Genomic DNA, 12,466 nt, shown 5'->3' on the forward strand with positions numbered 1-12,466 from the left:
GGTTTTCTTTGCTTATTTTTTATATGTGTTTATAGTAGTTGTGTTGGGTATTCTTCCAGTAGATGGGAGGCCCACGAGCGGCATGTGGTTGCGTTTGACTCGCACGCAGAGATGCGTAGGAGCTGCGGCTGCGGCTGCGGGTACTATGTCTCTGGTGAATGCCTTGTGCCTTCTTTTTCTTCCTCGTTGTGTGGGCTACGGTTGAGGGGGTGTGGTCTGTGTGGGGAGAAGAGCAGCGGGAGGTGGTTGTCTGTTGCGGTTTCCCTGGAGTTGCAACGTCGTCGCAGGCAGTGTGCACGCAGTGGAAGGGGAGGAGGCCGTGTAACAGTTAGTACAAGCAGTGGAGGGATGGATGCGTCAGCGGTGAAGTTAGTCCATGTATGTGTGTTGGTTGCGGAGAGGACCAGCTTTTTTTTGTTGTTTTTGTTTTCAGTGTGTGTAGTTTGTCACCGTTTGTTCGCGGCGTCGTCTCTCTCTCCTTTTTTCTCGCCTCCTTCGTCTTACTCGTGAGTTGTAGTTGCTTTTTTTTTTGCCTTGCTTTGTTACGCGTGTCTGGCCTTCTTCTGCGGGGGCCGCCCCGGCGTGTCCGCGGCGTCGGAGTCGCCCTCGCTGTCGTCGTACAATTCGCCCCGTGCGGCCTTCAGGAGCCGCGAGAGGGACCCGCCGTCGTCCTCGTCGCTGCTGCCGTCGTCGGTGTCGCCGTCGCGGTGGGTGCGACGCCTGCCGGCGGACGCGCCGACTTCGCTGAGGGAAACGCGCTTCGCGACTTTTCCGTCGCGTTGCAGCCGCCGGAGCCGCCGGAGGCGCTTCGCGCGGTCCGCGTCGCCGCCCGCCTCGCGCAGCATGCGCTCCCGCAGCCGCCCCGCGTAGTCGACGTCGTGCGCCTCGTCGCTGCTCCCGTGCGTCGCCCCCACCGCCGCCGCGAGGAGGGCGCCGCGTCGCTCCGTCTCGCCCTCCGCCTCCGCCTCCGCCTCGTCGTCGTCGTCGTCCTCGAAGACGATGCGCTCGCTGAGGCCGAGGTCCCGCACCCGCAGGTCCGCCGCCTGGACAAATTTCCGCAGCTTCCGCTTTGAGAGGCCGGCCATGCGCTCAGCCGCGGTCAACCGTGTGGACGCCGCCCCCTGCGGCTGCGGCGCACTACCGCCGCCGTCGCCCTCATTTGTGCCGCTGCGCGTGTCGTAGTTGGTCTGCGGGCAGGCGGCGGCTGTGCGCGGGAGTCGCACGAGGAAGCCGTCGTCCTCCTCCCCCTCCTCCGCGTCGTCACCGCCGGCGGGCCTCCCACTCGCCTCGTCGCGAGGGCCCCTGCGGCTCCCCTCCTCCGCCCCCTCGCTGTCCTCGTCGTGCGTTGCGTAGCGCTGTTTTTGCTGCATCGTGCGGAACATGTCTGACGCGGCGAGGTGCTTCTCACGGCGTGTGAGGTGCTGCTGCCGCTGCGGGTCCTGCTGCTGCTGCTGCTCACGCTGCGCCATGTAGTTGACGACGTCCCAGGGCAGGTTCTTCGCCCCCCGCCGCAGGTTCTGCAGCTCCGCCATGTTAGGCACCTTCAGAAGCCCGAGCGAGTGGGCGAAGGCCCCGACGTCGATGCCGCCGACGTTAAAGACGAGTTTGTTGGCAGCGAAGTAGACGGAGCGGAGGTACGCGATGAAGGCCTTCTGCGCCTCATACTTGAGCCCCTGCACCACCAACGCGACGAAGATCTCCTTTGACTCCTGCAGCATCCCAGGGCGGAAGGCGATCTCGCGCAGCGGGACGTGCTTGTGGGCGAGGAAGGAGAGCATGGGGGTCTCCTGCGGGGTCAGGAAGAGCAGGCTCACCCCGCGAGCCCCGGCGCGGGCGGTGCGCCCGGCACGGTGAATGTACGTCTGTGCGCTGTCCGGGCAGTCGTACTGCACGGCCCAGTGCACAAGCGGGAAGTCCAGCCCGCGTGCGGCGATATCGGTGCAGAAGAGAACGGCAGCCTTGCAGCGGCAGAAGGTCAGGAACACCTCCTCTCGACGGAACTGTTTCATTTTGCTCGTGAGACACATGGACGGGATGCGCATCTTCTTTAGGATCTTGGAGAAGGCGAGGTACATGTACCGCACCTGATTGCAGGTGCTTACAAAGACGACCGTCTTGTCATTCGGGTGTCGCTTGAGAAACATGAGAAGGGCGTCTAACTTGCGGTGCAGCTCAAGCACAATAAAGTTTTGGCAGAGCGTCGCTGGCGTGGGGGCGGCCGTGGCGGCGTGTGCCGTGACGTACCGCTGATTCCGCAGCGACATCTGGGCGAGCATCTGCACATCCGTCGTCTGCGTCGCGGAGAAGAGCAGCGTCTGCCGGGCGGTGGGCAGGTGGCGCAGGATACCGCAGACGGCGTCACGAAAGCCCATGTCCAGCAGCCGGTCCGCCTCGTCCATGACGAAGAGCTGCAGGTTGTCCGTCACGAGGTTCGCGTCGTCCTCGAGGTGGTGCAGCACGCGGCCCGGCGTGCCGACGATGATGCTGATCGCCGCCAGCCGCTTCCGCTCCTCCTCCACGTCGCGGCCGCCGGTGAGGAGCGCCGCGGAGAGGGTGTGCTTGTAGCCGACGAGCTGCAGCACCTTGAAGATCTGCAGCGCGAGCTCGCGGGTGGGGCTCAGGACGAGCGCCCCAACCCCCATCGCCGCGTCCCACTGCTCCACGAAGAGCCGCTCGAGCACCGGCACGACGAAGCACAGCGTCTTGCCGGAGCCCGTCTTGGCGGCGCCGAGCACGTCGTAGCCGGCGAGCGCGAGGTGCAGCGCGTCGCCCTGGATGGGCGTCATGCGCTTGTAGCCGCCGCGCTCGAGGCCGAGCTGCGTGCGCTGCGACAGGGGCAGCTGCTTGAAGTGCGTGTACGCGTGCGTTTCCCCCGCCTCCGTCTGCTGCCCAGCCGCGTGGCCGTCCGTCTCCGCGGCGTCAAGTGCGGCGCGCAGCTCCTCGAGGCGTGTGCGCAGCTCGCGAATCTCCGCGCGGTTTAGCCGTGACCGCTCCTGCCGCTCCAGCCATTTCTGCTGGTTCTGCTTTTGCTTCGCCCTGCGTCGATCCTCGTCCATGACGGCGGCCTCACACACGCACACAGGCAGACAGACAGACACACGCTCACGGAGAGAAAGGCGGTCGCTGAGGCGGTTGCCGTTTCCACTCTGCATTGCACGAGCGTGTGCATGTGTGAAGCAAAGAGGGGAAGACGTGGGTGTGAGAGAGGGGGGAAGAGCAAAAACAACATGAAATAGTCAAGCAACCAGCCAGCAGAGAGGAGTCCACATAATACACATGACGCAATTGCAGGCGGTCGGTCGTGCATGCATGTTTGCAGCGGAAAGAATGGAAGTGAGCGAGAGAGAGAGAGAGGGAGAAAGGGACGAAACTGTGTGTGCGTGTGCATGCGCCACCGGCGAGGAAGTGCACTCCCACACACCTTTACATGCACCGAGCCCTCTCGCCTTCCCCGGAAGGAACGAAGCATGCAGGCACCACGACCAAACGCAGTAGACTGACGGAGAGGGAGCAAAGGAGGGAACCGGCGTATCGGACTAAAACTGCAAAGCGAAGGAGAGAGGAGGAAACAAACAAACAAAAAAAACTGGGGATAGCGGGTGCGCCGCGTTCCGCCGTTTTTTTTTTTTGGCATGTGTGTTCGTTCCTCTTTTGCCCTCCTCATTAGAAGGAGCGGAATTCAACGTCCATGTCCGCCAGCTCCTCTGGTTTTCTCTCCGCGTACTGCGCCTCCGCGAGCCGCTGACGCAGCTGCGCGATGCGTGTGGAGATGACCTCCTTGCGGAACTTCGAGAGGTGCAGGCGGATGAGGCTCAGTGCGCCGTGGATGTCGGCGTAGCCCGAGTCCTTGAACATCCACTTCGCCACGCACTCCGCGATGAGGAGGCTGTGCACGTAGCCCTCGCTGCCCATGCTGCCGCACGTCGGGCAGCGGAAGAGGCTCGGCGCGATGCTCAGCGAGTCGAAGCAGGCGAGGCAGAAGGTGTGGCCGCAGGGCCAAAACACAACGGGGTCCTCAAAGAACAGGCCACAGACGCGGCACGTCAGGGCCTCCTCCAGGGCCTCGTTGACGTCCGTTAGCTCCTCCACGAGGGTGTCGAGGCGACGCACGTGCTCGCGGAAGAGCCGTTCCCTCTCCGCAAACCGCACCAGCCACGACAGCTGCTGCTCGAGGGTGTCGGAGAGGATGTTGTTCTGCACCCCCAGCGAGCGGTAGCGTGGGCCGCGGGAGAGCTCCTCCTCGAAGGTGCGGCTCACCGTCTGGTCGCCGAGCTCCTGCAGCGTGCGCCAGAGCCAGTAGCGGTGCAGCATGTTGACCCGGTCCACGAACCGCCCGCGAATGACCTCCTCGTTGGCCTCGATCTGCTCCCGCAGCGAGCGCACCTCCGCCTCCATCGCCGCCCCCACCGCGGCAATGGTGTCCTTGCGCAGGCCAATGATGTGCCCCACCACCCTCGACATCAGCAGCAGCCGGCGCGAGACCCGCTCCGTCTTGCAGATCTCAAGCTCCAGCTTCTCGGCCTTCTCCTGCGCGCGGCGGGCCACGGCGTCCGACCTGCCCGGCACCCCGTGCTCGTTGTTCAGCCGCTCCAGCTCCAGCTCCGCCAGCCGCGAGCGGAGGGAGATGAGGGACTGCGCAAGCCGCAGCGCCAACTCCTGCGGCTGCCGCAGGGACAAGAGGTGCTCCAGCGGCGTCTTGGCCACATCCAGCGGCTGTGTCTCGTCCTCTAAAAGCTCCTGCAGCTTCTGAAATTCCTCCGCCTCCTGCGTATCCGCCGGCGCCTCCTGGTTTTTGTTTCGCTGCCGCGACGAAGAGTGGGCATGCGACGACGGAGAGTTCTTTTTACCGCGGCTCTTTTTCGGCATCCTACGTGCGTGTGCGGGGAGCAGAGGCAGCGCACGCTCCAGCCCCACCTCTTTGCCACGCAGGGTGCGTGCCGGCATTAATGTGAACGCGCCGGGCAGAGCAGCAGCGGCAACAACAACAAAAAGAACAACACGACAAGAAGGAAGAAATGCATTCATACACGCACACACGCACAGAGAGAAAAAAAAGGAGTAAAAACAAACAAACGGAAACTCAGTGTGCCTGCAGGCACGTATGCAGACACTTTTTGCCGGGTAAAGACGGAAGGAGGAGGTGAGGCTCACACTCCCTGCCAAGGCAGAGGGAGAGGGGGAGAGCGGAAGCAAGCGTGTGGGGGGGAAGAGTGCGTATCAGTAGGTTCACACGCTTCACAGAAACTCGGCCTCTGGTGTCCAGGAGCCGTCAAGCAGCCCGATCCGCCGCCCCTTAAGACTATAGACGCGCTCCCTCTGGAGAATGGGCTCAAAACACTTGCGACAGTGAAATTCAATAGACTTCTTTGCCGCAACGCCGCCGGCGGCATCCGCCACATCGGCGTTAATGCTGACCTCGCGCAGGTGCGTAAAGACCCGTGGGAAGTCGCAGTCGCCATGCATGGCGGCGACGTTCCACGACGCCTTCGCCGCCGCCTGCGACGCGTCTGCCGCGGCCGTCGTGGAACGTGGCGGGGTCCTCGCCGGACGCCTCATTTTTCCGGCGGGCGCCGGGGCGTCGGGGTCGCCCAGGACGAAGCTGCCGAGGTGCTCGCGAACAAACGCCTCCAGGCGCGGGGGGAGCGGGGTGGGGGGCGCCGTGATGGTAAACTCCAAGAGGCTGACAGGGTGCACCGAGTAGTACGCGTTCCGCCTCACTTGGTGCGTGCAGACGCACGACGGCGCGGCGCGAAGGTCACGGCAGCCGTCGCCGCGCGGCAGGGCAAAAAGGCTGCCGGCCTCCACCGCGCGCGGCTCCGTCAACGGCAAGTGACCGGCCACAATGACGTCGTAGCGCATCGTCACGTCCTGCAGGGAGGTCGCGAAGGCGTGCCGGTCCGCCACGCTCACCACCACCGGGCCGGAGGCGTACACGTCCACGTCATTTATGACACGCACCCGCACCTCCGCTGGGCGCAGCTCACGCTGCAGAACCGGCTGCACCGCACGCGAGCGCAACGCCGCCTCCACGAAGGACTCCACCGAGACACGGTGGTAGTTCCCGTCGGCCTCCGCGCGGCGCATTGGGCAGAAGGGTGGTTTGTACACTGCGAACGTGAACCAGCGCGACAGCACGGCGTCCTCGCAGAGCAGGCGCAGCGACTTGGGGCTAATGAGACGCATGTTGCGGAGAAAACGGGTCTGCAAGTCATCCGCGGGGACCGACGCGGAGACCCGGGCCAACTCGGCGGCATTGCGCAGCAGCGTCTCTTTGCTGTTGCTGCGCAGGATATCCGTTAGCCGCCTCGAAGGGGCCTTTGAGGTCATTTCGCCTTCTTTTTTTTTAGTTCTTCTTCCTCGACCCCGCCTTTGCAAATCCTCCTGTTAGCGACCGCAGCCCCACCGCCGCGGCCCTCCAACTGACAATATCCGCAGGGGACGGACGGACGCCGCGGCGCGTATTTTGCGCGGGCACCTCACACGGGCACAAATACAAAAAAAGGCGAAGAAGAGGAAAAAGCGGGAAAGCAACCCCCCCCCCAAAAAAAAAAGAACGAGAAACAGGGTGGGGGGAAGAGCAACAAAAAGCAGCAGCAACGACAAAGGAAGAGGAACTTGTACAAACCAAAACCCACACAATGTGCCGCACCTGCAGACACACGGCGAAGGGAGAAAAGTTAACGGCGATGACTTTAAATAAAGTAATTACATATACTCAGATATATATATTTATATGGCGGGCCCTTCTCTCTTCTCCGCCCACGCACTTACAAATGTGGCCTTCAGACCCCAAAGACACAGAGGCATTGAGCGGGAATTGGGGGCAAGGCCCTGCGTGAGTGCCCGCCACCAGCAGCGACAACGGCACCAACGGCTGTCGCTGGAGACTGCGGGCTGGTGGGTTGGGATGCAGGAAGGGCGTTATGGACCCACGCGGGGCGCAGCCTTGGCTTGCTGGATTAGCAGCGCAAAGGCGTACTCGCGCGCAATTTCCCGCAGCTTCTCGTACCGCCCCGTGGACCCGCCGTGGCCTACGCCAAAGTCGCAGTAGTGCAGAATCATCTGCCGCCCCGGGGCCGCGTCTCCCGCCTCCGCGCGCGCCCGCAGTCGGGCGGTAAATGCGAGCGACTCCCAATACCCGACGCGCGTGTCGTGCCACGCCGTCAGCAGCAGCATGTGCGGCAGTGCGACGCCCGCCGGAGGAATGTTGTCCATCGGCGACATGCGGCGGAGCAGGCGGTAGGCGTCGGCGTCGTCGCGCGGGTTGCCGAACTCCTCCCACTCGCAAACGGTGAGCGGGAGGCTGTCGTCCATGAGGGTCGTCAGGCAGTCGACAAACGGCACCGACGCAACGACGGCGAGCGGGAGCGACGGCGCAACGCACATCGCCGCCGCCACCACAAACCCGCCAGCCGAAGAGCCGTGCGTCACGAGTCGACCCGCCGCGCACCAGCCAGTCTCCTGCAGATAACACGAGACGCTCACAAAGTCGTTGACGCTCGTTGCCCGCTGCAGCCTGCGACCCGCGTCGCGCCACGGGATGCCAAGCTCGCCGCCGCCGCGAACCGCCGCCGCCGCCCACACGAAGCCGCGGTCCAGGAGTGCAAGCCGCTCCGTCTCAAAGGCAGCGTCGCAGCAGTCGCCGTAGGAGCCGTAGACTGTCAGCAGCATGGGGTTTTCGCCGTCGCGGCGAAGCGACTTCTTCCAGCAGAGGAACACCGGCACACGCACCACCGCGGAGGGCTCCTTCGTGGGCAGCGGCTGCAGCAGTGGCGCCGGCGCCCCGTCGCGAAACGCGTAGTCCGACGGGACCCACACAACGGCGGCGTCGTACTCATCGGCGTGATACGGCCTCCCACCTACCCCCACCTCGCATAAACGCCTAGCGCACAATGTGTCGCCCGCCCCCTCCAGCGTACACTCGATGAGAAAGGTGGGCAGCGTAAGGTGGGTCACGACAATACGCCACGTTGGAGTATTAAAGGCGACGTCGTCCGTGGAACTCATGAGATGAGAAATATATCCCGCCTCGTCCTCGCCCGGTTTCTGCCCCTGCTGCTCCTGCAGCAGTTGAGCTACAGGGAAACGCACCTCCCCCGGCAAGCGGAACGGGCGGCAGACAACGTGGCGAAGGTCCACTGTATCGTCCCGTAGGGAGAGCGGAGGCATATTCCCCGCGCCACAGTCGCGCCAACGGTCCCAGAGCACGCGCACGGGCAACAGCAGCACCGTCGACGCCGCTGCACGCCTCACGGTGAGAAGCAGATAGTCCCGCATGCATTCCACGCCCTCAACGCTGATGCCAGGGTCATGTGTAAAGAGCGGTCGCCAACGCGCAGGGTCCGAGAGTGTTCGCCCAGGCCCAGCACCGCCGCGGTCCTCGTCGTCGTCCAAGACGTACGCCACGCGGAAGTCTCCCGGCCCCGGTGGGGCGCTTGTCATCGTCACCACCCACGCGCCCAAGTCCTCCCCGAAGAGTGACTTGTGGTGGTCAACGTCGTAGTCCATGCCCGCGTGCCGATCCGCAAAGCAGTGCACCGCGCACGTACGGGTGTGGAATTCCGCCCCCTCCTCCTTTGCCGCGGGGTGCGGAGCCGCAGGAACCCCGATGACGCATCGCTCCACCCCCGCCTCGCAGGGAATGACGTACACCTCCGTGCAACTCCCTGAGGCGACGGTGAACATGGCAAACCGCCCATCCGCGGAGAAGCAAAGGGAACTGACCCAAAACGCCTCATCCGTCTCTTCGTAGCAGATGATGTCGGCGTCTTCGGCGTTTGCGGCGGCGGTGAGGTCGTGGTAAATGACGCGGCAGGAGCGCATCTTCCCGTCCACGCCGACGTAGAGCAGCGAGGTAGGGGAGAGCCACAGCACCTCATCCGCGGCATCAAAAACGTCGATTCGACGTAGCACCTTGTGTGCCGGCTCCGCTCGTTGCGTCGACGCCGCCGTTGTGGACAGCGAGGCGGAAGACGAGAATGCAGAGGGGGCGGCCACCGCGTGATTTTTCTCCGTCTTCCTCTTCATCGCGTGGGCACCGCCGCCCAACTTTGGGGCACCCCCGTCACCGCCACCGCCACCGCCACCGCCACCGCCACCGCCGCTGCTGCTGCTTCCGGCGGGTGTCGTGGGGCTGCGGTGTGCCGGGAGAAGAGACGCGGGGGAGGCGTAGATGGACTGGTCCGAGCGCATCGCCGCCTCCGCCCACGCGCGGTGCAGCTCCGACCGCTCATTCAGCCACCGCGCGTAGTTCACGTCGGTGATGTCGAGCAGGAAGATGGTGAAGAGCTCCTTTCCGTTGCTGCAGTCCAGCGTCAGGGCGAGGCGCTGTCCGTCGGCGGACACCTCCACGTCGCCCAGCTCAGCGTAGCCGAGTCGCAGCTCCCGCACGAGGAGGTTCATGTCGAGGTACACCACCTCGTCGTCGTAGGGAGGCAGGGTGGCGGCGGGGTTGCGGCTCCACATCTCCGCCGCCTCATGCATGAATCCCGCCGTTGCCTCCGTAAACGGGCGGCGGCAGAAGATTGGGTGGTCCGCATTGGGCACCGTGCGGGTGTAGTACCAGTAGCCACGTTCGCGGTGCGGCAGCGAGGCATCGTCCTCCTTCCAGCGGGCTCGCATTTCACTAAAGAGGGTGCGACACAGCCGATCTCCGCCGTATGCCGCAAACACCGACTCCATGTGCGCGTTCTCGCGCCGCAGCAGTCGTCTCACCTCCGGGTTCCGGCGGTCACGCAGCCAATAAAACGGATCCAGGCGAGTGTCGTCAAAATGCGCCAGCGTGTGCTCCTTGCGGGGGTACCTCGGCGGGCTCACGACACCACCGGCTCCGCCGCCGCCCGTTGTGCCGCCGTTGGGCACTTTCCCGCCCCGGCTCCCCCTCTTCCCGCCTTTGCCCGCCCTGTCGGACGGCATTCCGACTGCCGTGGCACCTTTCGCCTTCTTGTGGTGTGAATGCCCCTACTATTTATAGTTGTGCCTGCGAGCCTGCGTGCGCGTGTGCCTCCCCCCGGCAGCAACAGGCCCTTTTTTTTTGTTGTTGTTTCGTGTTGAGCGGTGTGCGAAGTAAATACACGCGCGGGAGAGAAAGAGAGAACCACCAGCCAGCAAACCCCCAGGCCTGCCGTGTGACAGGGCGAGAAAGAGGGCAAGGAGCAGGCGGGTCTCCGCAGTGAATTGAGGCAGAAACAGCAAACGTAAAAAAAAAAGGAAAGAAAAGAATAATAACGAAAAAAAAAACAAACTCGGTTGTGGCATACTCACTGCACTTTAACCCTCCATTCAGGGCACCTTCGCTGCAACCGCGTGTATGCCATTATCCGTAATCCAGCGCGCAATACACACACAGAGAGAGAGAGAGAGACCCAAGCAGAAAGAAGAGGGGAAAACAACAGCAACAGCAACAGCAACAAGAAGAGTCATTTCATTTCTTTATATACAGTTTTCACTGATGGATGTCTCACCCTCTTTCCCCTCCTTTTCAGGGTTGTTCTCGGTTCCTTCCTGGCAATTAGTTTCAGGGCGTATGCCCGCATCTATTTCCTTTATTTTTTACTTTGTATTTTTCGCGTGCCTGCCCATTATCGATTACACATACTCACCGGACTAGTAGCCCTGCACTCCCAGCTTGCGGGCGGTGGGGTTGACTGGCCCCGCACCCAGCCGCTTTAGCTCGCGGCGCAGCTGGCGCTTACTCCGCTGCTTCGGCGGCTCTTGATGGCCCTCCCGCGCGGTTGTCTGGGCGGCGCCCGCGACGAGCTCAATGATGCCGTCGTCGTCGTCGATGGCGAGCTCCACCTCGCCCTCGTCGTTCACGAAGGTGTCTGTGGCGGGGTCGAGCTGGTGGTTGGTGCGCCTCTTCCGCCGCGACGCGGGGCCGGTCAACGCCCGTATGCGGCTCGCGTTGGCCTCCGCGTTGAACGCCTCCTGCGCGGTGAGGACCCCGCGCATGCTATTCGGCCGCGCGTAAAACATCGGCGGTGCCGCCTTCTCCACCTCCTCGTCCTCCGCCTCGTCGGGGCGCCTACGCGCACGGGCGTCCCCCCCAGGCGCCTCGCCGTCCTCGCTGAGGGCGCGGGCGTCTGCCGCGCTGTCGAGGTCGTCCCAGTCGTCGCAGCCGTCGCCCTCAACATCGTCCCAGGAGTCGGAGTCCGCCCCCTCGCCGTCGGCGCGGACTACGGCGGGCTCTGCGGGGGGAGCCGTGTAGCCGGGCGGGGGCTCGGCGTAGAGAATGGCGCCATCCACGTACAGCTTCAGCACATCTCGGGCGGCGCGAGACCTGTTGGGTCGGTCGTGCGCCCCCAAGTACCCCCGCCGACGCGCCACCGCGTTGAGGAAGCGCTCCACGAGGGAATGGCTGTCGTCTACGTCGTCCTCGGCCCGCAGCGAGACGTTAAAGTGTTTCTGCAGCACCTGAGACGGAATCCGGCGACACAGCACGTTGACGGCCGACAAGGCGTCTGTGGCTGTGTCAATGGGGAGAATGCCGTCGCACACCATCTGCTCCCGCGTGGAGGCAAACGACGGAAAGACAAGACCAGGGCAGTCACACAAGGCGACGCGGCGCTCGTCTGGGATGGTGAGTGTCTGGAAGTGCTTTGTCTTGCCGGGCGTCGCACTGACCACCACCTTCTTGGAGCCGATAATCGCGTTGATTGTGGAGGACTTCCCGACGTTGGGGTAACCGACGAGGCCGACCATCAGCGGGGTATTCGCGTCCGCGATGCCGCACGCGGTGCGCCAGAGGGCAAGACGGTCCAGCAGCTGCACAGGGTCCAGGACTGCCCACGGCGGCAGCTCCTGCAGCTGCGACACCCGCGCATCACGCGCCTTTTCATTCTCCGTCGGCGGCGGCGCCACCCTGCACGTGCTCTGCTTTGCGTGGCTGCGGCGCGCCCTCTCTGCCCGCCGCTGCTCAACGAGCTCGTACGGGTTCGCCACTTCCACCGGGGCCCGCAGCGACTTTTTGTGGTGCCGCCGCTTCTCGTTGCGGTGACGCAGCAGTTTGGGAACGCTGCTGTCCTCCACGTGCGTGTCCTTCACGCCATCCGCAGGCTCCTCGTCCCCGTCGGCGGTGCTGTCGCCGTCCGGCTCCCCCGTCGTCGTCCGGCTCCCCCGTCGTCGTCGTTGTCGTCGTCGCCGCCGCGGTCGCCTTCGCGGCGGGGGCGGCGGAGAAGAAGATGAACGACTCCCCGCGCTCCGTGAAGTACGCCGCCCACGCGCCGCGCTGGCCCTCCGTGAGGAGGTCGGACTTGTTCAGCAGGAAGATGATCTCCTTCGGCCTCCCCGCGGCGCCGCGTGTGCCCCGCACGTACGCCTCGAAGTCGGCGCAACGGAAGACGAGCGGGTTGCGGGCGTCGAGTATCATCAGCACCACATCCGCCCGCTCCACGACCCGCCACAGCTGCCGCCACACCTCCAGGTTCTTCTCATACGGCGTCATGACAACTTTGTGCTCCTCCTCCAT

General features: G+C 64.1%; 7 protein-coding genes across 7 annotated transcripts in view, besides 5 other annotated features; all 7 read right to left on the bottom strand.

The window, feature by feature from the left end:
* Positions 1 to 542: 542 nt before the first annotated feature.
* Positions 543 to 3,152, bottom strand: Tco025E_01029 (putative ATP-dependent RNA helicase; the record flags this gene model as incomplete). Its single annotated transcript, XM_029367967.1, has 1 exon — positions 543 to 3,152. The coding sequence occupies one exon, from the start codon at positions 3,150 to 3,152 to the stop codon at positions 543 to 545; it is 2,610 nt and encodes an 869-aa protein (XP_029231910.1).
* A 180-nt stretch (positions 3,153 to 3,332) lies between these two features.
* Positions 3,333 to 3,365: a sequence feature (GA-rich).
* Positions 3,366 to 3,663: 298 nt separating this feature from the next.
* Tco025E_01030 (uncharacterized protein) lies at positions 3,664 to 4,944 on the bottom strand (the record flags this gene model as incomplete). The annotated part of the gene is made up of 1 exon (XM_029367968.1): positions 3,664 to 4,944. The coding sequence occupies one exon, from the start codon at positions 4,942 to 4,944 to the stop codon at positions 3,664 to 3,666; it is 1,281 nt and encodes a 426-aa protein (XP_029231911.1).
* A 32-nt stretch (positions 4,945 to 4,976) lies between these two features.
* Positions 4,977 to 5,008: a microsatellite.
* A 227-nt stretch (positions 5,009 to 5,235) lies between these two features.
* Tco025E_01031 (uncharacterized protein) lies at positions 5,236 to 6,327 on the bottom strand (the record flags this gene model as incomplete). The annotated part of the gene is made up of 1 exon (XM_029367969.1): positions 5,236 to 6,327. The coding sequence occupies one exon, from the start codon at positions 6,325 to 6,327 to the stop codon at positions 5,236 to 5,238; it is 1,092 nt and encodes a 363-aa protein (XP_029231912.1).
* Positions 6,328 to 6,921: 594 nt separating this feature from the next.
* On the bottom strand, positions 6,922 to 9,915 carry Tco025E_01032 (putative oligopeptidase B, putative,serine peptidase, clan SC, family S9A-like protein; the record flags this gene model as incomplete). The annotated part of the gene is made up of 1 exon (XM_029367970.1): positions 6,922 to 9,915. The coding sequence occupies one exon, from the start codon at positions 9,913 to 9,915 to the stop codon at positions 6,922 to 6,924; it is 2,994 nt and encodes a 997-aa protein (XP_029231913.1).
* A 283-nt stretch (positions 9,916 to 10,198) lies between these two features.
* Positions 10,199 to 10,243: a sequence feature (A-rich).
* A 103-nt stretch (positions 10,244 to 10,346) lies between these two features.
* Positions 10,347 to 10,363: a microsatellite.
* Positions 10,364 to 10,386: 23 nt separating this feature from the next.
* Positions 10,387 to 10,415: a microsatellite.
* A 190-nt stretch (positions 10,416 to 10,605) lies between these two features.
* Positions 10,606 to 11,700, bottom strand: Tco025E_01033 (putative GTP-binding protein; the record flags this gene model as incomplete). Its single annotated transcript, XM_029367971.1, has 1 exon — positions 10,606 to 11,700. The coding sequence occupies one exon, from the start codon at positions 11,698 to 11,700 to the stop codon at positions 10,606 to 10,608; it is 1,095 nt and encodes a 364-aa protein (XP_029231914.1).
* A 214-nt stretch (positions 11,701 to 11,914) lies between these two features.
* On the bottom strand, positions 11,915 to 12,442 carry Tco025E_01034 (GTP-binding protein; the record flags this gene model as incomplete). Its single annotated transcript, XM_029367972.1, has 1 exon — positions 11,915 to 12,442. The coding sequence occupies one exon, from the start codon at positions 12,440 to 12,442 to the stop codon at positions 11,915 to 11,917; it is 528 nt and encodes a 175-aa protein (XP_029231915.1).
* Tco025E_01035 (putative GTP-binding protein) overlaps positions 12,439 to 12,466 on the bottom strand; it is a gene marked incomplete at both ends in the record, with an annotated part of 840 nt that continues 812 nt past the window's right edge. The window contains one exon of the mRNA XM_029367973.1: positions 12,439 to 12,466. This exon is cut by the window's right edge and continues 812 nt beyond it. Within this exon, the coding sequence (XP_029231916.1) occupies positions 12,439 to 12,466 (28 nt within the window).

This window comes from Trypanosoma conorhini (assembly GCF_003719485.1).
Source record: "Trypanosoma conorhini strain 025E chromosome Unknown Tco_14.4_contig_00030, whole genome shotgun sequence".
NCBI classification, from domain to species: Eukaryota; Euglenozoa; class Kinetoplastea; order Trypanosomatida; family Trypanosomatidae; genus Trypanosoma; species Trypanosoma conorhini.